General features: G+C 47.7%; 13 protein-coding genes across 13 annotated transcripts; 7 read left to right on the plus strand and 6 right to left on the minus strand.

Annotated features, from left to right (window-relative positions):
- Positions 1-175: 175 nt before the first annotated feature.
- Positions 176-784, plus strand: N7469_004647 (uncharacterized protein; the record flags this gene model as incomplete). The annotated part of the gene is made up of 2 exons (XM_056643567.1): positions 176-235; positions 305-784. The coding sequence occupies 2 exons, from the start codon at positions 176-178 to the stop codon at positions 782-784; spliced, it is 540 nt and encodes a 179-aa protein (XP_056502979.1).
- A 404-nt stretch (positions 785-1,188) lies between these two features.
- Positions 1,189-3,676, minus strand: N7469_004648 (uncharacterized protein; the record flags this gene model as incomplete). The annotated part of the gene is made up of 4 exons (XM_056643568.1): positions 1,189-2,730; positions 2,811-3,349; positions 3,474-3,489; positions 3,593-3,676. 4 exons carry the CDS (start codon positions 3,674-3,676, stop codon positions 1,189-1,191), a joined length of 2,181 nt encoding a protein of 726 aa, XP_056502980.1.
- Positions 3,677-4,940: 1,264 nt separating this feature from the next.
- On the plus strand, positions 4,941-6,706 carry N7469_004649 (uncharacterized protein; the record flags this gene model as incomplete). Its single annotated transcript, XM_056643569.1, has 4 exons — positions 4,941-5,210; positions 5,267-5,761; positions 5,827-6,503; positions 6,565-6,706. The coding sequence occupies 4 exons, from the start codon at positions 4,941-4,943 to the stop codon at positions 6,704-6,706; spliced, it is 1,584 nt and encodes a 527-aa protein (XP_056502981.1).
- A 1,480-nt stretch (positions 6,707-8,186) lies between these two features.
- Positions 8,187-9,314, minus strand: N7469_004650 (fumarylacetoacetate hydrolase family protein; the record flags this gene model as incomplete). The annotated part of the gene is made up of 5 exons (XM_056643570.1): positions 8,187-8,391; positions 8,447-8,543; positions 8,609-8,924; positions 8,998-9,236; positions 9,287-9,314. 5 exons carry the CDS (start codon positions 9,312-9,314, stop codon positions 8,187-8,189), a joined length of 885 nt encoding a protein of 294 aa, XP_056502982.1.
- Positions 9,315-9,513: 199 nt separating this feature from the next.
- On the plus strand, positions 9,514-9,999 carry N7469_004651 (uncharacterized protein; the record flags this gene model as incomplete). The annotated part of the gene is made up of 3 exons (XM_056643571.1): positions 9,514-9,646; positions 9,705-9,754; positions 9,826-9,999. The coding sequence occupies 3 exons, from the start codon at positions 9,514-9,516 to the stop codon at positions 9,997-9,999; spliced, it is 357 nt and encodes a 118-aa protein (XP_056502983.1).
- Positions 10,000-11,399: 1,400 nt separating this feature from the next.
- N7469_004652 (epoxide hydrolase family protein) lies at positions 11,400-12,827 on the minus strand (the record flags this gene model as incomplete). Its single annotated transcript, XM_056643572.1, has 4 exons — positions 11,400-12,100; positions 12,163-12,369; positions 12,433-12,489; positions 12,557-12,827. 4 exons carry the CDS (start codon positions 12,825-12,827, stop codon positions 11,400-11,402), a joined length of 1,236 nt encoding a protein of 411 aa, XP_056502984.1.
- An 807-nt stretch (positions 12,828-13,634) lies between these two features.
- On the plus strand, positions 13,635-14,883 carry N7469_004653 (uncharacterized protein; the record flags this gene model as incomplete). Its single annotated transcript, XM_056643573.1, has 6 exons — positions 13,635-13,828; positions 13,882-13,921; positions 14,008-14,132; positions 14,222-14,417; positions 14,490-14,793; positions 14,843-14,883. 6 exons carry the CDS (start codon positions 13,635-13,637, stop codon positions 14,881-14,883), a joined length of 900 nt encoding a protein of 299 aa, XP_056502985.1.
- Positions 14,884-15,083: 200 nt separating this feature from the next.
- On the minus strand, positions 15,084-17,456 carry N7469_004654 (uncharacterized protein; the record flags this gene model as incomplete). Its single annotated transcript, XM_056643574.1, has 1 exon — positions 15,084-17,456. The coding sequence occupies one exon, from the start codon at positions 17,454-17,456 to the stop codon at positions 15,084-15,086; it is 2,373 nt and encodes a 790-aa protein (XP_056502986.1).
- A 374-nt stretch (positions 17,457-17,830) lies between these two features.
- rvb2 (RuvB family ATP-dependent DNA helicase reptin) lies at positions 17,831-19,355 on the plus strand (the record flags this gene model as incomplete). The annotated part of the gene is made up of 3 exons (XM_056643575.1): positions 17,831-17,839; positions 17,892-18,338; positions 18,402-19,355. The coding sequence occupies 3 exons, from the start codon at positions 17,831-17,833 to the stop codon at positions 19,353-19,355; spliced, it is 1,410 nt and encodes a 469-aa protein (XP_056502987.1).
- A 208-nt stretch (positions 19,356-19,563) lies between these two features.
- Positions 19,564-20,904, minus strand: N7469_004656 (GYF domain-containing protein; the record flags this gene model as incomplete). Its single annotated transcript, XM_056643576.1, has 1 exon — positions 19,564-20,904. The coding sequence occupies one exon, from the start codon at positions 20,902-20,904 to the stop codon at positions 19,564-19,566; it is 1,341 nt and encodes a 446-aa protein (XP_056502988.1).
- Positions 20,905-21,141: 237 nt separating this feature from the next.
- Positions 21,142-22,472, plus strand: N7469_004657 (polyubiquitin-binding protein UFD1; the record flags this gene model as incomplete). Its single annotated transcript, XM_056643577.1, has 3 exons — positions 21,142-21,144; positions 21,224-21,535; positions 21,615-22,472. The coding sequence occupies 3 exons, from the start codon at positions 21,142-21,144 to the stop codon at positions 22,470-22,472; spliced, it is 1,173 nt and encodes a 390-aa protein (XP_056502989.1).
- A 558-nt stretch (positions 22,473-23,030) lies between these two features.
- Positions 23,031-23,873, plus strand: N7469_004658 (TMEM53 family protein; the record flags this gene model as incomplete). The annotated part of the gene is made up of 1 exon (XM_056643578.1): positions 23,031-23,873. The coding sequence occupies one exon, from the start codon at positions 23,031-23,033 to the stop codon at positions 23,871-23,873; it is 843 nt and encodes a 280-aa protein (XP_056502990.1).
- A 401-nt stretch (positions 23,874-24,274) lies between these two features.
- Positions 24,275-25,461, minus strand: N7469_004659 (VOC family protein; the record flags this gene model as incomplete). The annotated part of the gene is made up of 3 exons (XM_056643579.1): positions 24,275-24,757; positions 24,814-25,054; positions 25,118-25,461. 3 exons carry the CDS (start codon positions 25,459-25,461, stop codon positions 24,275-24,277), a joined length of 1,068 nt encoding a protein of 355 aa, XP_056502991.1.
- Positions 25,462-25,581: the final 120 nt, after the last annotated feature.

Consider the following 25,581-nt stretch of genomic DNA (forward strand, 5'->3'; position numbering starts at 1 on the left):
TGACTGCTCATTTCAGCAGGTGCTTTCTCGAACTTCATTTCCACCTCTTCTTCTTCAATACCGAAATCCAAGCAGGTGAAAAATACTCCATCAGGGTCAACTGTTTCTCTACAGAAAATTTCTTACTACCACGATTATCTTCGCATATTGTTCATTCATCCATCGATAACCAAAAATGCGTGTCGAGGACAAGAAGCTGCTAGCAGCCCTGCTGGCTTCCCAAAAGGGGCTGAAGGTTTGTCTCTCTCATGGTCAAGAGTGAATGATATCAATTATCGCCACGAGATTCTAATGTATGATTCAGCTCGACTACAAAGAGATCGCCAGGATGTACGGCGAGGGAGCTACCTACAACAGCATCGAGCACAAGTTTCGTGCTTTCCGTAAAGAGGCTGAGGCTCTTCGTGAAGAAGCGGACAAAGAAACTACCAAGGACGCAGGCCCATCTGGATCAGCTGACGCAAGCAACCCTTCAAGCCCAAATAAACCTCAGACCACCCCTGCGAAAAGGGGAAGACCACCAAAGAATGGCAAGACTCCTGGAAAAGATGCCCTCAAGACACCTGCCAAGAAGAAGCCCCTGGGAAGTCCACAGGCTTCTGACGACGAGTCCGCGAGTCCGGCCAAGCGCCGGAAAACCAAAAGCCCTCGCAAGGGTGTGCCATCCGTGGATACGAGTGGTTTCAACAATAACGCTAGCTCCAAGGCGGCCAATGAGCTGGACACCCTGATGAGGGAGACCAGCGCTTACTCTGTCCTTGGGCTTGGTGCTGACGAGGCATGAGACTACAGTCTGAGAACAGCAATAGCTGGTGGGAGTGCTTGACTGGGTAACTCCCTGACTTTGAAGGGTTTGCTTTTTTTTTTCTTGTGGTGTTTATCAATACTGGGGTTTATGGGCTTTTACAAATCGGGCACCTCGAATATGGGATATTTTTGAGATCTACTTCACATAGATAGGGCCCTTGATTTCCGAGGACAAATCGATTATTGACCTCTTTCGAGAGTCTCGCGGTCCTTGCCGAGTAGAGAGACACTATATGACTGTCGTCTATGATAAGCTTGACTGACGCCGAAGTAATTTTGATAGAAGATTCAACTCCCATGTCTCATTATGCATATATAAAGTCACGCTAATAATTCAAGATTCAGTCAACACTTTAAAATAAGGCCATGGAAAGTTAATTCCTAATGGCAGATCTGTATCCACCTAGCAACGATTTCGTCCATATCACGGGCGATTCCCCACTGTGACGAAAGACAGCGGAAAAGCTTTTGCATCGAATTCAGTTCGTACAAAAGATTTCGCACAGAGCCACCGACAGGAGCAGACGAAACAGCTTGCTCTGATTCCACAAAGCGGCGGGTCTCTGAACCAGGCGGAGGCGGCATATCGTCATGGTCAATATAAAGGTCGGAATATGAAAGTAAAGCATCCTGCCAAATTATTGTCCGAGGAAGATGGACCGTTGCCGTTCCAGTAAGAGAGAAGACAACATAAACCGTCGCCGCTGCAAAAAGCGAGCTAGGCATATGAATTACATGGGCACGGCCACGCGGAAGTTGTTCGATGATATCTTGAATGGCAACCGCATGAAGCACTGCACGCCGTGCATCTTCACTATTAACCCATTTGACAAGATCAAAATCAGCTTGGACATCCCGAGTTCCACCAGGGACATGTTGAGAGATATTATAGCGAGCGCACACATGGCGAGAAAGAACTGTTGAGTTGATCATGGCGTCAAGGCAAACTGTATGCCAGCGCAATAAAATCTCCAGTCGCTCAGCAGCTGAAAAATGAATGCTCATTGATATAGTCTCATGGACCTGAGCTAGAGCCCTTCGGACATCTGATCGACCCGGCACCCCAACAGCTAGGTCAGGACCGTCACAATCAGATATTAGAGACTGAAGACCCTCGAGAACAACCCGAAGTCCGAAGGCGGAGAATGGATAGTCCAAGGGACGAAAGCTCCCAACCGGTGGGAAGAGAGAGCGGAATATCGCTCTGAAGGATGACTGGTCTGGCTTTTGGGAGTGCATGTGCGCAAGCCATTCATCCGGTGTACTGGCATCAAAGGCTGCTTCACTGCTAGGAAGCCCTAAAGGGTTAGAGACATGGCGAGCTGATGCGCCATCACCTGACATTTGAGCAACAAGACCATCAAGGACGTAGTACGCCAATAAAGCACGCTGTTGGATCTCCCGTGCGGCCCAGACTCGCCATTGATGCTCTTTTTCCGTGAAAGGGGCATTGATTGAAGGCAAATTCTCCGCTGAATATGGCTGGCTATAGTACATGCCACAGTGACGTGCCCAGAAAAAGCCCAGGGGGCGGAAGACCTGACTTGTGGTCCGGATAGCACGATTCTTAGATAGAGCTCCGTATATCTGACCTAGAAGGGCGGTGATAATGAGCTGCACCCCCTTACAAGCATCATATGGACCACTGTGCGTAATAAGAGACTGCCATGAAGTCGCTACAGCTGTATGTGCTAACCTCCACAGCGCTTCGCCCTTTGCTACCGAATCACTTGGGCCGAGATACAGAGATCCGATAGCAATAGCATTCAGAAGTAGAGCGTGAGTGCATTCTCGAAATACAAATGTTGAACGATGAAGTATAGGAAAAGTCGGAATGAACTTGACGAAGAACATATGGAGACACTCATCAAGGAAGACTGATGTTATAGAAGTTGCTTTGATTGCAGCAGTGACGCTTGAAGACTAGAGAGAAGACATTGTCAGTGCTGCCCACTCGTAGGAATATGTTCTGTATCTCAAGAAAAAATTGACCCTAAGCTTACCGAGCTATTGACCATCTCTGTAACGTCACGCACTGCCTGATGGCCTTCCCCAGATGGAATTGACCCCACCGAAGAAGTTCGGTCATCGAACGAGCTAGGGGATCCGAAGTTCATGGTATTAATACCCTGTACAACGGGTGGGAAAGGAAGTGTGCCCAGGGGTATCTGCCATTGATCCGTTATGTCAGAAGACATCAAGCTTTGAAATAGATTCTCCGAATCAGGCCAGATGAGAGCAAAGTCCAGATCTGCCGCAACATCATCGATATTCGAGGCATGAACTGGCTGTGCTTCATTCCATGAGTGATTAGTAGCCGGTGTTGAGGTGGGCCCAGTGGGAGATGTTGTGCTGCTATCCCATGAAGCCATAGAGTCCAGAGAAGTAGACGAAGGGCCTGAGGATGGCGGTGGCACATCTTTGACTTCCATGTCTCGCTGATGTAACTTCTCATGGCGGGTCAGAGCATCCTGCCGGGCAAATGGTCGGCTACATTCTTTGCAAACAAATGGTTTGGCCCCGGTATCTAAAGTACGGACTCCTGTCAGTCGAGAAAATCAACCAAAATGAGCTGGAGAAGGCTAAGGAGAATGATGATTCTGATATTACTCGTCAAAGTTGACGAGTAATATTTCCCTTCTAATTGGAAAATAAAAAAGACTCACGACAACGTTCATGTCTCTATATGGTGTTCATTAGTATCAAAGACTTGATATATTTCGATGAAAAGGAGCGGCCCCTCAAAAGATCGTGGGGCAGAAGAAGCAATAGATATGAAACTCACTCGAAGATGTTCAGCCTTGGTAAAACCTTTCTGACATACACGACATGCCAGCTTCTTGATTCCTGACAACGAAGATCCGGCCATAATCTCCATATCAGAGATGCTATATCTGAATAGTATCACCTGGGAAGTAGAGTATGTAGAAGTGGGATGAAGTGGGAAAGAGTGGGACGTAGAGATTATTGTGGAGAAGACAATTGTGGGTGGTGGCACCTTTCCCACATCCCCTTAGGATGAGTAAACCCCTCGACAGAAATAGTCTGAGATTACGACGACTTCTTCTCATTCAGGAACTATCTAAATCTTGAGACCTATTCATCGTACACCATGCCAGTACATGGTACTGTTGGCAAATTACACCATTAATTCAGTTGGGACTCCGGGCGTGGCCCCAAGGTGTGTGGCATCAAGAGTTTGCTTCCGCAGCAGTATTATGTACACGATACGCTGCATACATATGCATCGGCTAAGGTTTCAGTCTCAGTGCCACAAAATTGCTTATGTTGGGCTTTTCTGTCCTTTTACATTGAATACCAAGCCAATTCAATTTTGACTGCGAGCTACGGAAGTAGACTACTCTACCCTGCCTTGCCACATATGGAATCCTCGGCATTGAATCATCCCGAGCATGCACTCGCTCGTTCTCCGACATCTCAATATGGCAAGAATACCCCATAGACACCCAGAAGCCCTAGGTTTATATAGCCAACCGTAAGCACTGGATTGGAGATAACATAGCTACTCTACCGATCTCTGGATCTGAATGCCGGGGTTCCTGAGCCAAGGGGCCCATTTAGTGTATATTCGGTACTTGAGGCCCGTGAGCGTGCCGTGTTGACAGCAACAAAGGTTCATCGGCTAGCCGTGCTCAAGTGCCAGACTGGACCCGTGACTAACGAGTGACTAACCCCAGTGACATCGGGATATCGCAATGTCTTCAATCTGACTCGCCGAGTCCAAATGAACCCACCGGTAACCCGTGGGGACTTCCTCCGCATTTCTTCTCCAGGCGAGTCCGGAGCCGACGGGGGCAAAGAAATACCCCAGTCTGCTTTGTCATTGGGGCTTATGCGCACTCACTTTCGGTATTCGGCACGCCAAGCCCGTCAATGGTTTTTGCATGCAAAAACTGTACGGGTATGAAACATCCCCGGTTCGTTCCTAGTCAATTCTTTCTATCCCCTCTCCAGGTTGTCGTCGATCCTGTAGTTTGATCTTCATTTTTCATCTTCCCTCTGTCTCTGTCTTATCACTCCCAATTGTCAAAGGAGATCGAGAATAGGGCCGTCTTTTTTTTTTCCCATTACGTGCATTCCTTTTTTTCTAACCCTTAACGGGGTCCTTGAAAATGACATCCCTCGAGTTGCAACCTTCTTCTTCTCGTGCAGCAGAGCGGGTTGAACATGCCAATGAGTTTCCGGATATCACCACTGCCAAAACCGATGTCGATTTTGTTGAGAGCGTAAGGGCCGACCAAGTAGGCACCTATGGTGAGTCCGTGGCCGCTCGTCTCCCCAAGGCCCATCGAGATTACCTGCTTGAACGACATGGAACACTGGAATTGGATCCTATCCCGGGGATGGGTCCAGCAGACCCTTACAACTGGCCCGAATGGAAAGTGAGTGAGCATCTATTTGCAAGAAAAAGGCGAATTACTGATCCATGATATGCTAGAAAATGACCAATCTGATCTTGGTCGCCTTTCACGCCTGTATGGGTACATTCATTGCCGCAGGCATTGTCCCTGCATATGCAGACATTGCCGAGGATCTTGGTGTTGGCATGCAGAATGCTAGTTATCTGACTTCTTTGCAAATTGCCATCCTCGGAGGTGCCCCCTTATTCTGGAAACCATTGTCCAACAGGTTCGGCCGTCGCCCTATATTCCTCTTATCTCTCATTTGCAGTCTGGTGTGCAATATTGGCTGTGCCAAAAGCAACTCATATGCCTCTCTTGCTGCTTGCCGGGCCTTGGTTGCCTTTTTCATCTCGCCTGCTACAGCCATCGGCAGTGCAGTGGTAATGGAAACCACGTTTAAGAAAGACCGTGCCCGCTACATGGGTGTCTGGACACTCATGATTACCCTAGGTGTGCCGGTGGGACCTTTCCTCTTCGGTTTTGTCACCTACCGTGTAGGCTATGAGTGGATCTTTTGGATCCTGGCTATGGTAAGTTGTTCTGATGGTGGATCAAGTTTCATTAGTGTTTGGCTGACTGGCTGCGATCGGGATAGATCAATGGTGGCCAATTTATCCTGTATCTCTTCTTTGGACCGGAGACTCGATATATGGGAAGCGGCATTGAAGGACCAGAGAAGAATTGGAAGAGAGAGTACATGTCGATTCGTCGAATCGACCCTACTCCTCTCACCTGGTGGGAATTTGTTCGCCCTTTGACCATGGCTCGCTATCCATCCATTCTCATTCCTGCTTGTGCTTATGCCATGGTTTTCCTGTTTGGTAGTATTTTGGCGACCGTCGAGGTGCCCCAGTTGTTACAAGAGAAGTTCGAGCTGAACGCCGAGCAGCTGGGCTTGCAATTCCTGGGCTTGATCATCGGTTCCTTAATCGGCGAGCAGATGGGTGGTGTTTTGTCCGATTTCTGGATGAACCGACGTGCTCGAACAATCAACCGCAAGCCCGACCCCGAATTCCGCCTCTGGCTGAGTTACTTTGGCTTTGCCCTGACAATTATTGGCATTATTGTCTTCCTGGTTTGTACGCAGGAGTCTCCCGCCGGCCACTGGAACGTGACGCCAATTATTGGCATTGCCATCGGCGCAGTCGGCAACCAATTGGTCACAACAGTTATGATCACCTACGCTGTAGACTGTTACCCCCAGGAAGCGGCCAGTATCGGTGTTTTCATCACTTTTGTGCGCCAGATCTGGGGTTTCCTTGGCCCATTCTGGTAAGACCTCTCATTGAAAGGCCCATTATCTTCAGCTTCAGAATTGCTAACCCTCTTCCAGGTTCTCGCCCATGTTCGAGAATGTCGGTGTCGCTCCCAGTGCTGGCATTGGCGCGGCTCTCGTAATGGCTGTTAGCGTGATCCCGACTATAGTCCTACATGCCAGGGTAAAGGTTTGGCGTCGAAGCGAAGCTGAAGAGTAAAGACGATTGTTCGATAGATTATTGGTATCGTCGTCATATTGAGTACAAGTTGGCCAGATGTTTGTCATGACGATGGCGGCGGCGAAGATCGGGTTTTTTTTAGACGGGGGTTTCTTTTGGAAGGATATAGACTAGACTCGGCATCGGACACGGCATGTTTGGGAGGGACCTGTTACTGTAAATATGCATAGTCAATGAGCATACTGTGATCCAAGAATGAACAAAGCCTGAATATCATAATAGATTTCTCCAAGATTAAGAGCTAATGACTCGGAGCAGATTGCTCTTCAAGCATTCGAGCGCACGAAGCATTGTACATGGTAGATTGAGCCGATGCTGCACCGGGTCAGTAACTATAACAACGCAAATGACTGGCGGGCGATTTTAAATCTTCAATTCGGGTGAATGAAAAAGAACGAGAAAATTTGTATGATCAGTAAAAGAAGGAATTGAACAGTAATATGAATAAGAAAAAAAAAATTGAAAGTGGGCTTAAACAAAAAGCCGCTGGCGACCTTTTGAGGAATCAAGCTGATCGGGCCAGCCCGGTGGCAGAACCCGATAAAATGCCAGACCATCAGGCTATCTCTGGCCCTTAGCCTAGAAGAGCTTCGCCGGGTCCACGATTCAAGGGGTGGCCTCATTTCCGGCTTCTGAGTACGGGATTCCTACATGCAATGTGATCTATTGTAGTTTCAAAATTCATGCCATGTTTGTGCTTTGGCAAGTTTCAAGGTAAACTTTCATCCACGGTTACTTACTACAAACCCGAGACTACTTCCATTCACGGCATGCCGAGTTTTCGGTCTGTCTCGGTCCCAAGCTGCTCAAGCTCTGAGGCGCAACCCACTTACAATATTAGATTAATTGAATCTATTTTATTTCAATCTACGAAGTCCTAGTAAATTCTCTCAACACGCTCAGGAATATTAAAACATGATACTAATTGTTTACTAGAAGTATTTTGTCAGTCCGGTCTACATGTTCAACGAACTGACTGACTGAGCATGACCCGCGGGAGAAATCTACTCCGCCAGGGAAAAATTCATTTCCCAATTCATGATCTGATTGGCCCGAGTCCACACATCTTTGTATCTACGTACATGAAGACATTCATGTTAACTATCGATTCTCCAGCTTGGCTTACTTGAATGTGACTTCGAAGGAAGCTGAATTTCTCTACGCGAGATGAACTGATCAAGACGCTAGCGGTGTACGAATTACAATGAGTTTCCATACAGGCATCCAAGTTCAGAGTAGTTACTGGGCACGAGCATCCATGGACAGTATCCATCGAAGGGTTTGACTTATACTAGCGATGGTATACGAGGGACCTCAGGGAAGAATCAAAGGTTCGAAGGTTGCGGCCTTATAACTGAAAGAAAAACATCATGTCGTAAATTCTCGAGTCTGATACGATTTAAGTCATTTCTGCTATAACTTCCCGTGGTTGTTCCTTCTATTCTATTCATTGATTCTTCTATTGGTTCTCAATCTTGTTGATAAGAGTGCCCACATGGGGGAGAAGCTCAACAGAGAACTCATCACCAGCTTTAATGAACTCCTTGGGGTTCTTGGCTGCTCCAACGCCAGGCGGAGTGCCGGTCAGGATGATAGTACCCGCAGGTAGAGTAGTACCCTGAGAGAGGAAGCTGACCAGTTGAGGAACGCTGAAGATCAGATCACTACGAGATCGTTAGCTTAAATAGTCCTTCCCGTTGTGGAATCAAATAGACATACGTCAGAGGGCAGTCTTGCATCACACGGCCACTCTTGACGCCGCGGATGTGGAGCTTGCTTGCATCGGAGATCAAAGCTGCAGAAACAAGGGTGGGGCCTGTAACATCTTGTCAGTTCCATATATCACCCTGATATAAGATTTGTTGGAGAATGGAGTCTTACCAATGGGACAGGAGCCATCGAAACCCTTAGAGAAACACCACTGGCTTTGGTTCATTTGAGAAGTTCTGCTGGACACATCGTTTGCGGCCGTGTAGCCCAAGACGTAATCAAGCGCCTCGGCCTCGGATACATCCTTCGCATCGCGACCAATTACAATCACCATTTCAGACTCATAATCGCCAGTGTTGTCCTGCTGCGTGATCTTAGGCAGAACTGTAGGTGCGGGCCATGGATCAGCCAGCGCTGTCGATGGCTTCATGAATAGAGTGGGCACGTCAGGGATGGGGAGAGACATCTCCTTGGCATGCGAGGAATACTTTCCGTTGTTTTAGTGCAATGAGCTTGTATATGAATTCGAGCAATTGGTTCATGGAACAATGGGCACTTACATTCAATCCAATGCAGCGAATTGAGCCCACCTCAGCTTGCGCCAGAGGTGACAGCAGTCGCGCAATAATCTCAGTTGTGTCTGTAGCCTTTCCAGGGTTCAGGATCGACGATCCAGAGAAGGGACGCACAGAGACATCCTTGCCCTGATACACAGCGAGTCCAATATCGAGCTTGGGGTCGACCGGTTCGCCAATTAAAATCTTGGCAGGATTGGACCTGGGCACGAAGCGCACCAGGCCTAGGAATGTTAGCGTCAAGCAAAATAGAAGAATGAGAACAGTTACTCACGCGAAAAGGTGGACGCGATCTTGGACATTGTAGCTTTGGATATCGAATTGAAGTGAGGGGATACGCTGTTCTTAAACTCGACGGAGTATTTCTACCCCGACCACCCACAATGCGCGATTGTGGGGAACTTCGTTGTGGCGAACAAAATCGGCGCCGATTCGACATAAAAGCCCCGCGACGTCGCTATTCTGGCCGATTGATACTGTTTTTCGCGCATTTACGCCAAAATGTCTGCTCCCAAAGGTCCCTTCCATCTGGTCACAGTTAACACCGCCCCCGAGCGCGCGAAGCGTCTCATCGGCCGCGTTGCCGAGACGCTGAAAGACCAGTACACCATCATTCACGTTGACAATTGCGAGAGTGAGTAAATGTGCTATAATACGCTCTACGGGATGAGCTGGCTGACATATGGGTATAGAGATCGACGAGGTCGAGACCAAGGTGAAGCAGCACATGCCCGAGGTTCTGGTAAGCGCCTGTTCGGGATATCCGAGACCTATCCGAACACAATTTAGAAACAATAGCTAATTGTCCAATAGTTCAGCGCTTCAATGTGGACCGACGAAGAGGCCAAACAGATTCATGAAATTGCCAAGTCCGTCAATCCCGATATTAAATTACATGCCATTCCCACCGGTCTCCAGGTCGAGCGGGGTCCCGATGCCATCGTTGAATATCTTGTCGAAAAGGTCCCACCGCTGCTGGAGAGCTAAATAGAAGAATTGCCCATAAAGATTTCTGGATTCAATGTGTATATTGCTTGATTAAAATACCATATTGCATAGCTATTGGATAATGTTTCAAACTTGAATTGCTTGAAAATTCCGAGTCGTCCGACTTCAACCATTTGGACAAGCATACTATCCAATCCCCGCCCCCCGCACCGATATCGGGTCCGCAAGTCCAAGAACGCATGGCAATTCTAGAAGCAGGTGCAGATTCGATCTAAAAAGTAATTGGTGGTTACCTATGGATCTAGTTATCTTTGTCTGGTCCTCCTGGCAATTTGCGCATTCAGGGCAGACTCGCTGCTATAAGTATAGGATAAGTGCACCCTACGCAGTTAGAGATCAGATGTGAGTGCCTTGCGAGGGAACCAAAACAGCTGAAAGACGTACAAATTGGATGAATATCGCGTTTTGAGTTCCCAATCATGTGAACCAAGACTATATAAGCACTGCCAGTCCATCGAAGACATAGGTAATCACTATAGAGAGAAGAAAAACAAGGTATGGATCGCTGTCGCCACGGATGCACCAATCATCATGCCTCGATCTCCATGACTATATCCAATAGCCACGTCCACTGCTTGAACTGTCGCCGCTGCTAGAATGATTGACGCTACGACTGGGCCCTCGTGATAAAAGGGGAGAACGCCCGCGAGGATTCCGAGTGGTAAGGCACGCGCCGTGTACATGCGTTGGTAGTAAAGCTCTCCGTTATTGACTTGAGATGATCCAGATAGGGCCGAGGGATTAAAGAACGCGATGATACCCCCTGCCGATGAGCAAAGACAGGCGAGTAAGTTCGAGAAGAGCCAGAAATTTTGCATAGTGACAGCCGGCACTTTGTGGGATTTCTTCGTATTCAACTGAGGCTTGTGAGTTTTGTATGAGAATCAAGTGATACGTCTAGAATGTACCAACGGAATAGTTTAGGAATAGACACAAGCAAAGCGATCTGGTCTATCAAGTGTTCTGTGTCGATTAATAACTTAAGTTTTCGCGTAGATGACGTAGATAACGTTTCGAAGCGCGTTTGATGAGGTCAAAGGAGCAGGAGTTAGCCGGATTTAACACGGATTTAGGCGCAGAGGTCATTTTGGTATTTACGACACAGACCTTGCGGAATCTAGATCTTCTCTTTCGTAGCACTACAAATGATTCAGTACCACCAATGCATTCTTCGTCTTTGAACGTATTCTGAGTGAGAGCATTCAACTCTCTTCTTGGCAAATTCACTCAAGCCGGCCTCCCAAGGTTGGGCAACCATGGATTTCGAATAAAGTGGAACTCCGAAATTGTATACACGAAGATGAGACTCGATTTCTAGATTTATCACTTTTTTAAGAAATAGAAAGGAAGAAAAGCTTCGTAAGGAGGGCCAGGTATCTTCAATATCCCTCTCGGTCCGTTATCAAACCATAGCAGGGGCCTTCTTTTCCAAGCATTGCCTGAAGGTCATCCACAATGACCTTGGGTACCTCCCATGCGGCAAAGTGGCCACCCCGTTTGTGGCGGCTTTGTCGAACGACCGGGCCTAAAGTCTCCACCCAAGTAGAGGGAGCAGCAGCAATTTCACAGGGTAGATGCGCAAGGCCAAGTTTGACATCGGGGATATAGGACATTAGCTTGGAATATGGAATACCCGATACCGACTCAGAGTGGAAACTTTCGTAGTAAATGCGAACACTGGCTTCGGGACCTGGCTTCGAGAACCAATAAATTGATATCCAAGTCAATATCTCATCATCCGTCCATGGGTATGAGTCTGTCCAGTCGTGGAGCTTTTCATATATCCAAGCTAAGAGGGCAACCGGGCTATCAGCCAATGAGACTCCTATAGTCTGTGGCTTAGTTCGCTGGATTGTATTGTAGCCGTAACCTTCACGATCGAACCATTCAGCCCTTCTACGGCCTGCTTTCTCTGCGTCGGTATACGGCTTCAAGGCGTGTTGGAGGGCAAGAAATGGACTTGTACTCCATTTAGGTGGCCTTGCCTCTATCATATTGACATGGGAAGCTTTGCAGTGATCGGGGTACCGATAACCAACTGCTCGAGTAATCCAGTAGCCCCAGTCTCCACCCTGCGTGACTAGAAAGGTTATAGTGTCAGCATAAAAGTGAGAATTCTCTGAGTACGAGGAGCTGATTTACCATACTGGTCATATCCTAACTTGATCATGAGTTTATGTAGGACTTCAGCATATTGCGCAAGTCCAAAGCCACGTTTCGTGACGCCAGAAGAAAATCCAAAATTGGGAAGAGAGGGCGCGACGATGTGAAATGCTGGGTGGCCATCGCCATCTTTGAGCAAAGGTAGGAGTTTGGTCACTTCAATGAATGACCCCGGCCCTACAATATCTGTGAGACCCTTATCGTTTAAAAAATTGGGAGATCCTTGCCGGAAAATTCATATCGACTCACAACCATGACTAAAAAGCAAAGGGATGGCCTTCTTCACAGAGCTTTTCCGATGAATAACTCAACACAGTGTTAATGCACGACGGAATGGCATAGAAAGCAGAGAGTAACCAGATATAAAGCATACAGTGAATATCCAACGAGCCAAACCCCTCAACTTCTATATCAGTACGGTACTGGGGAAGCTCATTCAGCTTCGCCTCTGCCTTTCTCCAGTCAAACCCAGTCCGCCAATAATGTGTGAGTCGTTGGACATCCTTGGATGGAACACCAAAATCCCATAAGTCTTGATCCGATGATTCAAGTTGGGAAGGGAACCTAGCCAGAGCAAGGCGTCGATGAAGATTTTCGAGCTCCTCATCTGGGACGTTGACGGCAAATGGCTTTGGATCAGACATGGTACCAATTCAAGTAGCAATTATCTTTGTGGATTGTAAATGTCAAAGGTTGATGATGATTCCTAGAGCACATATTATCCTGCCTTAGGCGTATGACTCCTTCTTCTCTATGGGATTTGTAATCGATTAAGCTTCTTTGTCTTGGCTGGTAATACCCCTCTCTGAATCCCCGAAGTCGCTGCAAGCCCCACCTGAGGTAACTTGCAGCAGCGGTGTCTTCTCATAATTCAATTGGATATATAAAATGCAGATATCAGAAGCTCAGGCTGTGGAGGCAACCTCTTAAGTTGTACTAGTGTAAGGACATGGAAAGTGGATAGTGACTAGTCCGAGAGTAGTTCTACAAATACATGCTAGAATCGAAAATGAAATCAACATATATTAGATACTAAGAGAGCTCTAGAAAATAGTTTCTGGCTGAGTAGAAATGCATGAATTGATTAAAGACGAGGCGTTAATACTTTTGATAAATTTTCTATGCTGTAGTTAGCTCTCGTTTGGCACAGCCTGAGTGCAGTGGATGGATGACGAAGTTGGCTGTTTAGTTTACCCAGCCATTTTGATCAATGGAGATATTACCTTAATGGCAAGAAATACAGACCCAACTTCTAATGCTTCAGAATTAAAATAGCTGTTACATTTTTATAATATTAAAAACCCTATGGAGGACTTAAATCCCTGTGGTTCATAGTTATACTAGTTATGTACAGTGAACAGATTGATTAGTCATCACGGAGAGGTTTCCCGATTTCTCAATTGGCGACAAGTCGCGTTCTCCGAGTCATATTAAAACCTCTGTTCTACATCATGTTATTCGCTCGCACGGCCTTTCCAGTTGTCAGAGGTGTTTCCGGGATCCGGGCCTTCTCAACGGCATGCGTGAGCCGCGCGGAGCTTGCGTACCAGGTATATGGCCCCGAGAAAGAGCAAGCTACCCAGGATCCCATCCTATTCCTTCATGGACTCTTCGGCTCGAAGCAGAATAATCGATCTATTAGCAAGTATGCCTAACCGGAGTGTTTCCCTATAAGGAGGGAAGCTAACACCTTTCTAGAGCTCTAGCTCGCGATTTGAAGCGTCAGATCTATTGTCTGGTACGTTGAAATCCTCACTCCGACCATTCTGCGGAGCTAGATGGGTGTATATAGTAGATAGATTATACGACTAACCCGTTGGATAGGACTTGCGCAATCATGGACAGTCCTTCCATGCCCCAGAGCACAACTATGGTGCAATGGCTGAAGATGTCCAAGAGTTCATTCAACAGCAAAAGCTGGACAAGTGCGTCCTCATTGGCCATTCCATGTAAGTCTTCAATTTTGCTCGAAATTGCGATCCAATGAAGAGAGCAGTATATCATAGGTATTGGTCCTAACACTATTTTTCTACCGAAGGGGCGCCAAAGTGGCCATGACAATGGCTCTGCAAACCCCCGAACGGGTCTCAGGCTTGATCCCAGTTGACAACGCCCCAGTCAACGCAGCGCTCAAGAGCGATTTCCCCAAATACGTGCGGGGCATGCAACATGTGGAAAATGAGAAGGTGAAGAAGCAATCGGAAGCTAACAAGATTCTTGAGGAATATGAAGAGGTATTGATTCTATATTATCAAATGATATACATCTTGCAGCATGGGACTGATACCGATAACTCTACTATCTAGTCTCTTGGAATCCGTCAATTCCTCCTTACCAATTTGGTTCGCTCAGAAGAGGATGGTACTTACAAATTCCGCGTTCCTCTATCTGTCCTGGGCAAATCCCTTGACAACATGGCCGATTTCCCATTCAGCCAGTCGGATTCCATTCAATATGATGGACCGGCCCTTTTCGTCCGTGGAACCAAATCTCAGTATGTGTCAGATGACGTGGTACCAGCGATCAAGAAATTCTTCCCTAGCGCACAAATTGCGGACGTCAACGCTGGGCATTGGCTTATTTCTGAGAAACCTGAGGAATTTCGACAAGGTGAGATTCATGCTGCACTTGTGATTGATACTAGCTACAGGACTGACAGAAGGCCGAATAGCCGTGGTCAAATTTTTAGGGTCTTCATAAAACAAAATATTGCTCTTTCAAGAGTTTAGTAGTATCCAATTGACGGGTTGGGCAGCGGTGTACAATTCAAGTATATAAAGGGGGAGTCAACTAGAATTTAGACATATATCCATTTGTGTTGGTTGAGAATAATAGTCAGATGAAAGGACTATCAAATAGGTTCAATTCCTGCAAAAGGCTTACATAAGAAGATTTCAGTGTCAAACCCGACCATTCCCTAAATTGCTTTGCCTTTTCAATTTTTTTGCTTTTTTGCTCAGCCGTACATCGGAATTTGAAGACGGTGCTGGAGAGTGGCTAGAAGTAGTGGTTGCTGCTGCCGCAGATGATATGCTGTCATTATCGGAAAGCGTTTCTCTCGGGCGTTTGTTATTTGGAGCCACCGTTGGCTTCGAACTGGATTCAGATAATGAGTTATCAACGGCAGGAGAATTGTGAGGGGCGCCAGTCTTGAATGCTGAGCTCGTGGATTGATTGTCGCCTTCTTGTACAGTTGATTTCAGACTGCGACTGAGATCCGCATTGAAATGATTTGGCGATGTTTGCTGGGCCAAGTCGGATGCTGTGGTCCTAGGGCCAAGCTCACTGGTAGACCCTGGCTCTAATCGCTGCATTGGGCCTTGGGTTCCCCCATCTGACTCAGTTGCTGGGAGAGCCTTAGGCTGACTGGTGAGAAAATTGGCTTCAGCCAGTAGATTTACCATGTCCTGTTTCCCATTCTGGAGTAATGCCGCCATTTCATCAAGCATTCCTTTCACAGTATCATATATGGCGTTGGCATGTGGTCCCGTGAAGGTCTCCAAAGAGGCTGACGGTGGTGTTTCCTTTGACGTATGCTGTTTGAGCAAGTCATCCACCGCTTTCTTCAAGTCCTCTCCACGGAGCACGAGGTCTCGAAACTGTATTTCAAGATTGCTGATCGAAGTCTCGAATTCCCGGTGCAATGCAGATCTTTCGTTGTGCTGCTCGGCTGCCATTTTATTCAATGCTTGACCTAGTTCACGAAGCCAAATGTCCAATTGACTAATCTCCTTTAAAAACCCATGCATGTAGGCTTTGCTTTCAGCTGAGTCTTGATTGTGATCATAGACTGCTTTTTTCAAAGATTTGACCTCCTCCGTCAACTGATGAGTTGATGGATACATTTCAGAGATAGCATGGCCCATTTGTTGGACCAAAGCCTCGGTATGGATGTTATTGTAGCGAAGCTCCAAAGATCGTAAGCTTGTAGCGAGTCCATCGTAGCTCTTCACATGTTTCTCGACCTCTTTTGATGCCTCGGATAAATATGGGACTCTTCTCAAAAGATCTTCCCAATTTTCCTTCATCTTTACGAGATCTTTATCATGCTGTGAGATTCGCTCTTCTAGTCCAGCAGATAGTGCATGAGCACGATCACCCGACGTTTGGTGGCCATGGCCCAGAGAATCGGGGCGTTGAGATAATTGATTTAATTTTTGGTTGACCTCATCGATAGCCAGGGAATGTTCTTGGCCCTGCTTGGCGGTATCGTTCTGCAGAATTTTCTGAACAACTGAACTTCTCTCAAATTCGCCTTGTTTAGTCAATATTTCATCGATGCTGCGGTTGTGGGTGGAAATTGCTTGCTCCACTCTCGTCAAACGATTGTCCATAATTCCCAGGGCTTTGAAAGTACTCTGATCTGTTCCCTCTGGTTTTTGAGAGCTTGTCGTGGGTTGATTATGATTCGACTTCGTTTTAGCCTCAACCAACGGCTTAATTTGATTGTCCGTGGCAGATTTCCATTCCTCAAACGCATTGAGGCTTTTTCGAAAGCTGGTGTGCACTTTCGACTGCGATTCAATGGTATTACATATTTTTATAAGATCGATGGGCCGCTGAGGAAGCTCGTTCTCGTCCTTGATTAAGATTGTTCGTTTGATCCTTCTCACATCATCCTCCAAAGTGGTGATATTCTGAACGACTCCGGAAGCACCGATGATGTCAACTGTAGCCGGCTTCACCGGTGCACCCAGTTTTTGCATATTTTGCATCATCTGATGAAGCATATTGCCAAGCTCTTTGGTGAGTTCAATTGAGTGTTCTTGCTGCCGGGTGAGCTCATAGTTGATCTTCGACAGCTTAGACTGATTGGCGGTTGATTCAGCCTGGAGGCTTTCGACCGTTGCTGGAAAAGCATTGGCTTGTTTTGCCCTCTCCAAGTCTCGTCGGTTATAAGACTCTTCCTTTTCAAAGCTTTGTTTCTGTTGTAACTGAAGCATTCTCGAAATCCGACTATCCACAAGCTCAAGGAGCTTGGGCACCAGGTCACTCATTTCAAAGCCATTTTGTTTCTGTGCAAACTCAGGCTGAGCTTTAAGGACAGAAGTAGGTGGCTGTTGTGTTTGTCTTTGGGGGATCTGGGATGTTGGTGTGGATGTTGTTCTTGTGATGGGAGAAGATGGGTTCGAAGTTTGTATATGGGAGAGAGAAGATGTAGACACACTGGAACGGGATCGGTTCAACCGCGGATCACTGGAAGCGGGTTGAGGAGTCCGATGATTACTGCGAGTCGGCTGGCCGGGCGGGTTGTTAACTTCGATGTCGTGCATCTCATCTATGCACCGGGGGCGAGAAGCATAATACATCCAAAAGGCGCCAAGGGGCTTGTAGGAGGAAGGAATAGGAGTAGTAAACAAAGACACGAGAAGATTTAAAACGTACCTCGTCTCGTGCCTTCCCTTTTTATGTGGAAAGTCATCAAATTCAATAGGAAATCTGGAAAGCGCGTTTGGAGCTTCGCGCTTGCCTCTGTAGCGGCGTCATAAGTCACGTGAATACACCTCTTTCCCTTTTTGCGAACCTTCGACCGCTCACCTCCGCCGTTTGTTCCATTCTTGAAATACCTGCTTCCCTCCCATACTCAACTTCCCACAGAATATCTTTCCTTTTTTCGCGAATCAAGACCTTTTGGAACTAGGTTGCAATGGCTGTCGTAAGTCGCGAAACTTCCCATTGGACCTATGCTTGCTCACCTCAAGATTTAGCCCATTACAACCGTCGCGGAGAGCAAGGAGCTCCGAGGTTTGAACCTCATCGCCGCCCATTCGCATATTCGTGGTCTCGGTGTCGATGTCGACTCACTTCAGCCCCGCGGGGCCTCGCAAGGCTTGGTTGGCCAAGAAAAGGCGCGTAAAGCTGCCGCTGTTATTCTGCAAATGGTGAAGGAAGGCAAAATTGCTGGTCGCGCTGTGCTGATCGCCGGCCCTCCTAGCACTGGAAAGACTGCCATCGCGATGGGCATGGCTCAGTCGCTTGGATCTGACGTTCCTTTTACAATGCTTGCCTCTTCAGAAATATTCTCAATGGAAATGTCCAAGACCGAGGCTTTAACTCAGGCCTTCCGAAAGTCCATCGGGGTACGAATCAAGGAAGAGAGTGAAATCATTGAGGGCGAAGTGGTCGAAATTCAGATCGATCGTAGTGTTACTGGGGTAAGTTCTCCCTCGGGGAGGAAACTCCGCGCGGAGTAATGAGCTATTGACTGACCAAGATAGGGTAACAAACAAGGCAAACTCACCATCAAAACCACCGATATGGAAACGATTTATGATATGGGAACCAAAATGATCGACTCGATGACGAAAGAGCGCGTTATGGCAGGTGATGTGATCTCCATTGATAAGTCTTCAGGCAAAATTACCAAACTCGGTCGCTCTTACGCTCGCTCGCGAGACTACGACGCCATGGGCGCCGACACCAAATTCGTTCAATGCCCTGAAGGAGAGCTGCAGGTTCGCAAGGAAATCGTTCATACTGTCAGTCTTCATGAGATTGATGTCATCAACTCGCGGTCTCAAGGGTTTTTGGCGCTCTTCTCAGGCGACACCGGCGAGATCAGAAGCGAGGTTCGCGATCAGATCAATACCAAGGTTGCGGAGTGGAAGGAAGAAGGAAAGGCCGAGATCATTCCCGGAGTTCTTTTCATTGACGAGGTCCACATGCTGGACATAGAGTGCTTTTCCTACATCAACCGTGCCCTTGAGGCCGAGCTAGCACCCATTGTTATCATGGCCAGTAACCGCGGTCAGGCTAAGATTCGCGGCACCACTTATACATCACCACACGGCCTCCCTCTGGATTTCCTTGACCGAGTTGTCATTGTCAGCACCCAACCATACAGCGCCGATGAGATTCGGCAAATCCTGGCCATCCGGGCCCAAGAGGAGGAGATTGACCTCTCACCGGACGCCCTCGCCCTCTTGACAAAGATTGGCCAGGAGTCTAACCTCCGATACGCAAGCAACATCATCACTACCTCTCATCTATTGAGCCTAAAGCGCAAGCTCAAGGAAGTCAGCGTCGAGGATGTTCAACGCAGCTTCCGACTGTTCTACGACCCGGCTCGCAGTGTCAAGTTTGTTAACCAATATGAGCAACGATTCATTGGAAACCAAGGCGTTGTGGATTTCTCTGCGGCCGCCAACGGTGATGCAATGGAAATTTCATAATAATAGTCCGCTGTCTTTTATTTTTCATAGGCGCGTTCAATGTTTATGGGGAGACTGTTTAGCGGGAAGAAAAACTTTACTATTTTGACTCTTTACTTTTGATTGTCACATCAAACGATGTATGATAGGACTGGCGCTTTGTCAAGGAGATCTTTGTGCTTCTTTTTTTGGATTAATTCAAGACCTTGCTGCATTTACAGGTATTACATTACACGAAACCGACTGTACTACTCCATGGCCCTGTATCTCCCACTCGACGAAATTCCACACCATCACCGAAGTATCCGGCGCTCTGCCATGACTGCATCATGGCGCTTTCATAAGGTCCGTGTGCACCACCACCATCGCGGGCGTCGGACCAGCGATATTCCCACATCGTAGGTCCTTGTTCGGCTTCTGCGTTCTCTAATGTTGGAGGATCAACCCAGTCTTCGCCAGTCTCACTTTTATACTGTCGAGTGAGAAGCTCGCGCTCAGTATCATATATTTCGGTCTGGCCCCGGCCCATCAGGATATCAGCAGCACCAGTAACAGCCTCGATGGCTTTCCTCCGCCTGGCTTCGTCTGAGTTCTCATCAGTCATTTCAGTATCTTCAGGCTGTTTCTCTTTCTTGTTGTTTTTCTTCTTGTTCTGCCATTTCGGCTTGCGTTGCAGACCCTTGCCAAGACGAGCCAGCGCTTCTAGTATCGTTTCGCCACGTTCGAGGTTCGTGATAAGTGTTGACAATGCATCGGACGTCAAGACCTCCCCATCTATTCGGTTCTTTTGCTTCCTTTCCTCGTCGCGCTTGTCGGCGGCTTCTTTGGCTTTTCGTATATCCTTTTTAGATACTCCGTCCAGCCAGGAATCGTAGGCAGCGTCCGGATCAACAGCTTTCCGCACGTAATTCCCGGCCTCGTCGAAGCGGCCCTCTTCCTGCTCTGTGGACATATTGAAAGCATCAAGCAAAGGAGCATGCTTTTTCTTTCCACCAGCACCGATCTCTTCATCCAGTTCTGTGTCCGCCTTATCTCTTTCTTCTTCGTCAACCTCGCTGTCACTTTCAGATTCTTGTTTATCAATCGCATCGGCGCCTTTACTCAGATCGACATGTAGTTTCTTTCCACCCTTCGAGGAAGCCTCCTGGCCCTCAATCTCGTCATTTTGTAGAAATCGAAGATCATTCTTCTTTTTGCGCGCTTCCTCGTCAGGATCGCCATCTTTGTCTCCGAAATCCTCCTCTAATTCGGCAAACATGTCATCGTCGTCGCCCTCATCTTTCTTTTGGTCTGTCTTTTCGCCTCTGTGCCGAGGGAAGCCCTCATCTTCACTATCAGAGTCGTATCCGTCGATGTTGATAGCCTTTCTTCGAACTTTCTGACCTCTTCGGCCAATCTCGTCGGCATCAAGAATGGCATCCTCTTCGGGCGCATCCGGCGCAAGGGCAGAGGGGTTGCGCACGTCGAATCGCGGCTTCTTATCAGAGGGGCCTTCAGAATCAACCTGGTTGAGGTGGGAGCGCGTAAAATCTTCGCCAGCCCGCTTGGGTCGAGGATCCGAGCTTGCCATAGTAATTAAAATAAGATTCAGTCACTTTTTGAAAGCTGTTGTGTAGCTCTGCATTTATTCTTTGTGTCGCAAGATATCTTTCTGGGGTCGGAGCGGAAAATCGTAAGCGGAGCGGAGCGAACTTGGACTTGCGTCACTACATCACTCCGTCGTTCGCCCATCTTCACATGGTTTGAACACTCGAGCTATTCATTTGTCTTTGACATTTCGTGAATAATTTCTGTGTCACGTCACATAATGGTAAGTTTCTTTATTCATTTCTTTTATTTTGCAGCTCAAATCTCGTAAGCTCCATTGATTGGATTCTAATAGCTCTCAGTTCCGACCTGAATACGGCTTCAACGATCCCATGGAGGGGGTTCTAGGTGCTGGTATGATGCGCGGTGCCACTCGTCGCTTCGATGAGTATTACCGCTGTTATCCAGTTGCGATGCTTCCTGGGCCTGAACGAGAGAATGTCAACCATGGCGGAAAGGTCATCATGCCGCCCAGTGCATTAGACAAGCTTACCCGCCTTCATATAACCTATCCGATGCTTTTCGAGTTGCATAACGGTGCAAAGGAAAGGATGACTCATGCTGGTGTTCTGGAATTTATTGCTGAGGAGGGCAAGATTTATCTACCATTCTGGGTAAGTACTTGGAAGGCCTTCGACTGGACCTGGAGACACCATTCAACGGCAACCCCGGTTCTAATGATAGCACCCTCAGCTCATGCAAACACTCCTCCTGGAACCCGGCGACCTCCTCCAGATCAAGTCTACGGATCTTCCCCCTGGCCAATTTATTAAGCTTCAGGCTCAATCAACCTCGTTCCTCGACATTAGCGATCCTAAAGCAGTGCTTGAAAATGCTTTCCGCAACTTTTCCTGCCTAACAAAAGGCGACATTTTCACATTCGCTTATAACGACCAGATATACGAGATGGCTGTGCTTGAAACAAAGCCCTCAGGCTCGAAGAACGCAGTTTCTGTGCTCGAGACCGATTTGGAGGTCGACTTCGCTCCCCCCGTTGGGTATGAGGAGCCTCAACGTACCAGCGGAACAAGTACACCAGGCAGCGTTGTGAGCGGTGGCAAGCTACCTGCTGGTGGACTCCTTCACCCCCACGGCACAATGGCACAATCCATCAATTATTCTGCCATAGCACCTGAAGCGACTGACGCCGCCGCTGGAGCGAAAGCTGTCTCGTCAAATTTTCTTTCTGGTGGCCAGCGACTTAATGCTAAGAAAGGAAGCAAAGCACCTACTCCGAAGGCCAGCACTCCAGCACCGGGAGCCACCAACCCTCAACACCCGCCGCCAGCTCGAAGAACCAATGGTCCCCAGCCTCTTCGACTCCCGCCTAATCAGCTCTTTTTCGGATACGCCATCAAGCCGCCAAAGCCACGCGATGAGAACGGACAGGTCATTCCAGAAGATCAACCTAAATTCCAAGGCATCGGCCAAACACTACGCGGAAAGAAAAAAGATCTCGGGGATTCAGCAACACCGACCTCGGGCAGTGAGGCTGAGTCTCAAAAGGGCACAGGAAGTGGCGGGGGCCGGACCTTGGGCAAGAAACGCTGAGATAAGTGGCAGCCCACGAGTCCTTTTTTATGAACCCTTGCATGATTATTAGTTCGGAAATCTCTAGACGCGATGCTTCTAGATAACGCGCGCAGGCACTTTTGTTAGGCGGGCATAGCGAGAAATAGGCGTTTCGGTAATTGTATTGCGACGACGGGAAACATTCTCTTTGACAAGTGTTTTTATCGCTGTAGCAGTCTCTTGTGTAATGTCGTCTGGCTTATGAATCCTCGGTGTATAGTAGTTTGCCTTGTTTCTCTATGATTGACCTGATTCCTAGTCAGTCAGTACCAAGGGTGATACATTCTATGTTGGAGACTTCGTAGGAAAAATATGGAATCAATGATAACTGAGTCTACTTTTCCTGGTACTATTTATGTTTCAATATTTCAAACCTACCACGCCATCATGGCAACTTGAAGTAGTGTACATGCCATTCCATACTGAATGCCGTCTCGCACTAAAAGACGGCACTTGGCGGCTTACAAGATCTTCACACGCCCAATTTATTCCTCGTCAGCAATCAACATTCTCTCTAGTTCGACGTCCAGTGTGAAGATGGCCACAGATCAGGATGCACTGGCGCCTTTTATTCAACTGGGTCCCTCTGTTTATATGCAGGACCCAGTGAGAACCGAAGAAAAGGGTAACCGACCATTAATTCTCATCGCTTTTTGGATGAACGCACCATCTCGCGCCCTTGCAAAGTACGCTGTCGAGTACAGGCGTTTGGTACCTACCGCTCGCATCATTTTCATGCGTAGCTCTTCAAATGATTTCCTTCTACGAGCCACCGAACATGCGCAAAGAGTTCAAGTTGCTCCCGCCGTGGACGCAATTCGGTCTTTTGTGGCCCCTGAAAATCCGGTCTTCATGCACCTCTTCTCGAATGGAGGCCTGGCCAAAACTACCCACCTACTTAGGGCATACAAAGCAGCAACTGGGCAGCCTCTACCCTTTTCATCTATGATTGTGGATAGTGCACCTGGAACCGCGAGACTCCGATCAGCTGTCAGAGCTTTTTCTTTTGCACTCCCTCAGATGTGGATATTGCGACTATTTGGCAAGGGTCTCTTGTGGATATTCCTAGTCACAATGAGATTGATTCAAATTATCACACGAGCTCCGGATGTCATCAGTTCTGCGCGACAGACGATCAATGATGTTTCACTCCTCAAAGCTACCAACATTAACAATGTGCCCACTCGGTGCTATATATACTCCGATGCTGATGATTTGGTTGACTATCGAGACGTTGAGAAGCACGCATCTGAGTCAGGAGCTTCTGGTTGGGTCGTGCGATGTGAACGGTTTCAGGGCTCACCTCACGTTGGACATATGAGAGCAGCACCAGATCGATATTGGGGCATTATCAAGGAATACTTGGAGCCTACTATATAAATTTTTTTCAAGTTGATTAGCATTACTTGTATATAAACGCATATATCACCAATTGCAAATCTTCATGCGCAATGCAATCTTCAAGTAATACGATTTGACTTCATATTAGTAGTAGACAATCCATTGCCATACGGCAGTCATGGATGACTGCCGTATGGCAATCTCAATGGCGCGGGCGTTTCACACAGCAATTCTGTGGATGCAAGAAGATAAATGAGATCCGTGGTGATTTTATTTTAAATACACTACGCTGTCCTCGCCACGACGACCTCCACGTGGCCATCTACGAATACCTTGCCAAATGATATACTCTGCCAATGTTCTACGGATTCACAGCGAACAGCGTCAGAGCCCACAAAGAGAAATCAATTCACCCCTAAAGAATAAACTACCAATATGAATCACTCCAGAAACGCCGCCGGGACTTTAGGTCCCCAAATTGCCAATGAGTCCGGCCCAGCAGGCACATACCCAATCGGCGTTTCGGCATTCACCAAGTCACCATCGGCGTAGTGCTCGACCATATTACCCGAGACATCCCACCAGTAATCGAAGATCTGAGATCCAAGTACATGACGACCTACTCCCCAGGCTGGTCGATATCCCTTCTGGACCAGCCACTGGTGGCCTAGCTGCTGCGTGTCGTAGTCGTGGACCTCGAATGAGCAATGGTGGACATGCGATGTCTTCGGATTGGCTCCGAGAAAGAACGCGTGGTGATCTACGGGTTCCTTTCCCAGATCAAGATGCATGAACACTGTGACAGGGATTCGTTGGCCATCTTGTTCGATGTAGACAAAGTCGGTTGGTACGAGGTTGAAGGTAGAAGTATAGAACTGGAGTTGAGACTCGAAATCCTGCGTTGAAAGGCCAAAGTGACCCAGCTGAACGGCGGAGTTAGTTCTCTATTCTCAATACATCTCAAGTTCCGGTTTCTTGCCTTGTAAACAGCAGCTGGTCCAGGTTCAAACCGGTTAAACTGTCTCACTCGCGGCTTCTCGCTCGGAAAGTTTTGAACAATCTTCTCTCGTGGTGGCTGTTCTTGAGAAGAATCGATGGGCTCCTGGTTGTAGATCACGTTGAAAGGGAATCCTTCAGGGTCGGTGATTGTGACCAGGGATCCAGCACCTGGCACATTTACAAGCTCTTGCAAAGGACCCGCGTTAGGCAAAGCCGCTGCCCTGGAGCCATATTAGCGAAATGGGGCTCTTAAGGCACAATTTGTCAGACCTCACACTGCTTACCGTTTGAAGTCTTCTAGACTAGCCGCCTCAAAGACGCCTCCCAGAAATTTACGGGGGCCCTTCTGCGCATAATAGACATAGTGATTGGGGCCATATCCGCGATACCAGATTTGTTCTTCTGTCTGGTGCGCAACCTGAAGTCCAAAGTCGAGCATAAATTGATGAATCTCATCTAGGTTGGGGTGTTGGTAGCGGACATGTGATAGCTTCTTGAGATTGATACGGGTAGCTGTGGTGATATTCCGTTTCTGCAGCCAGCTGGACTGGGGCTCTTGGTCTTTTCCCATCGCCTCAGTGTCAGGTAGCGTGCTTCCGCGATTTGCTGAGATTGTAGGTGGGGACATGTTTGGCTGTTGACGATAATGACTTTTCCTGATATTAACGCTTGAACGCTGCAATGGCCTATTCTCATAGCAGGCGGGGTGCTTATAAGCGTCCACTATCATCTGTGTAGTGCTGTCATA

Source organism: Penicillium citrinum (assembly GCF_028827155.1).
Source record: "Penicillium citrinum strain IBT 23319 chromosome Unknown utg000003l:1.0-4596430.0:1.0-4598250.0, whole genome shotgun sequence".
In the NCBI taxonomy this organism is placed as follows: Eukaryota; Fungi; Ascomycota; class Eurotiomycetes; order Eurotiales; family Aspergillaceae; genus Penicillium; species Penicillium citrinum.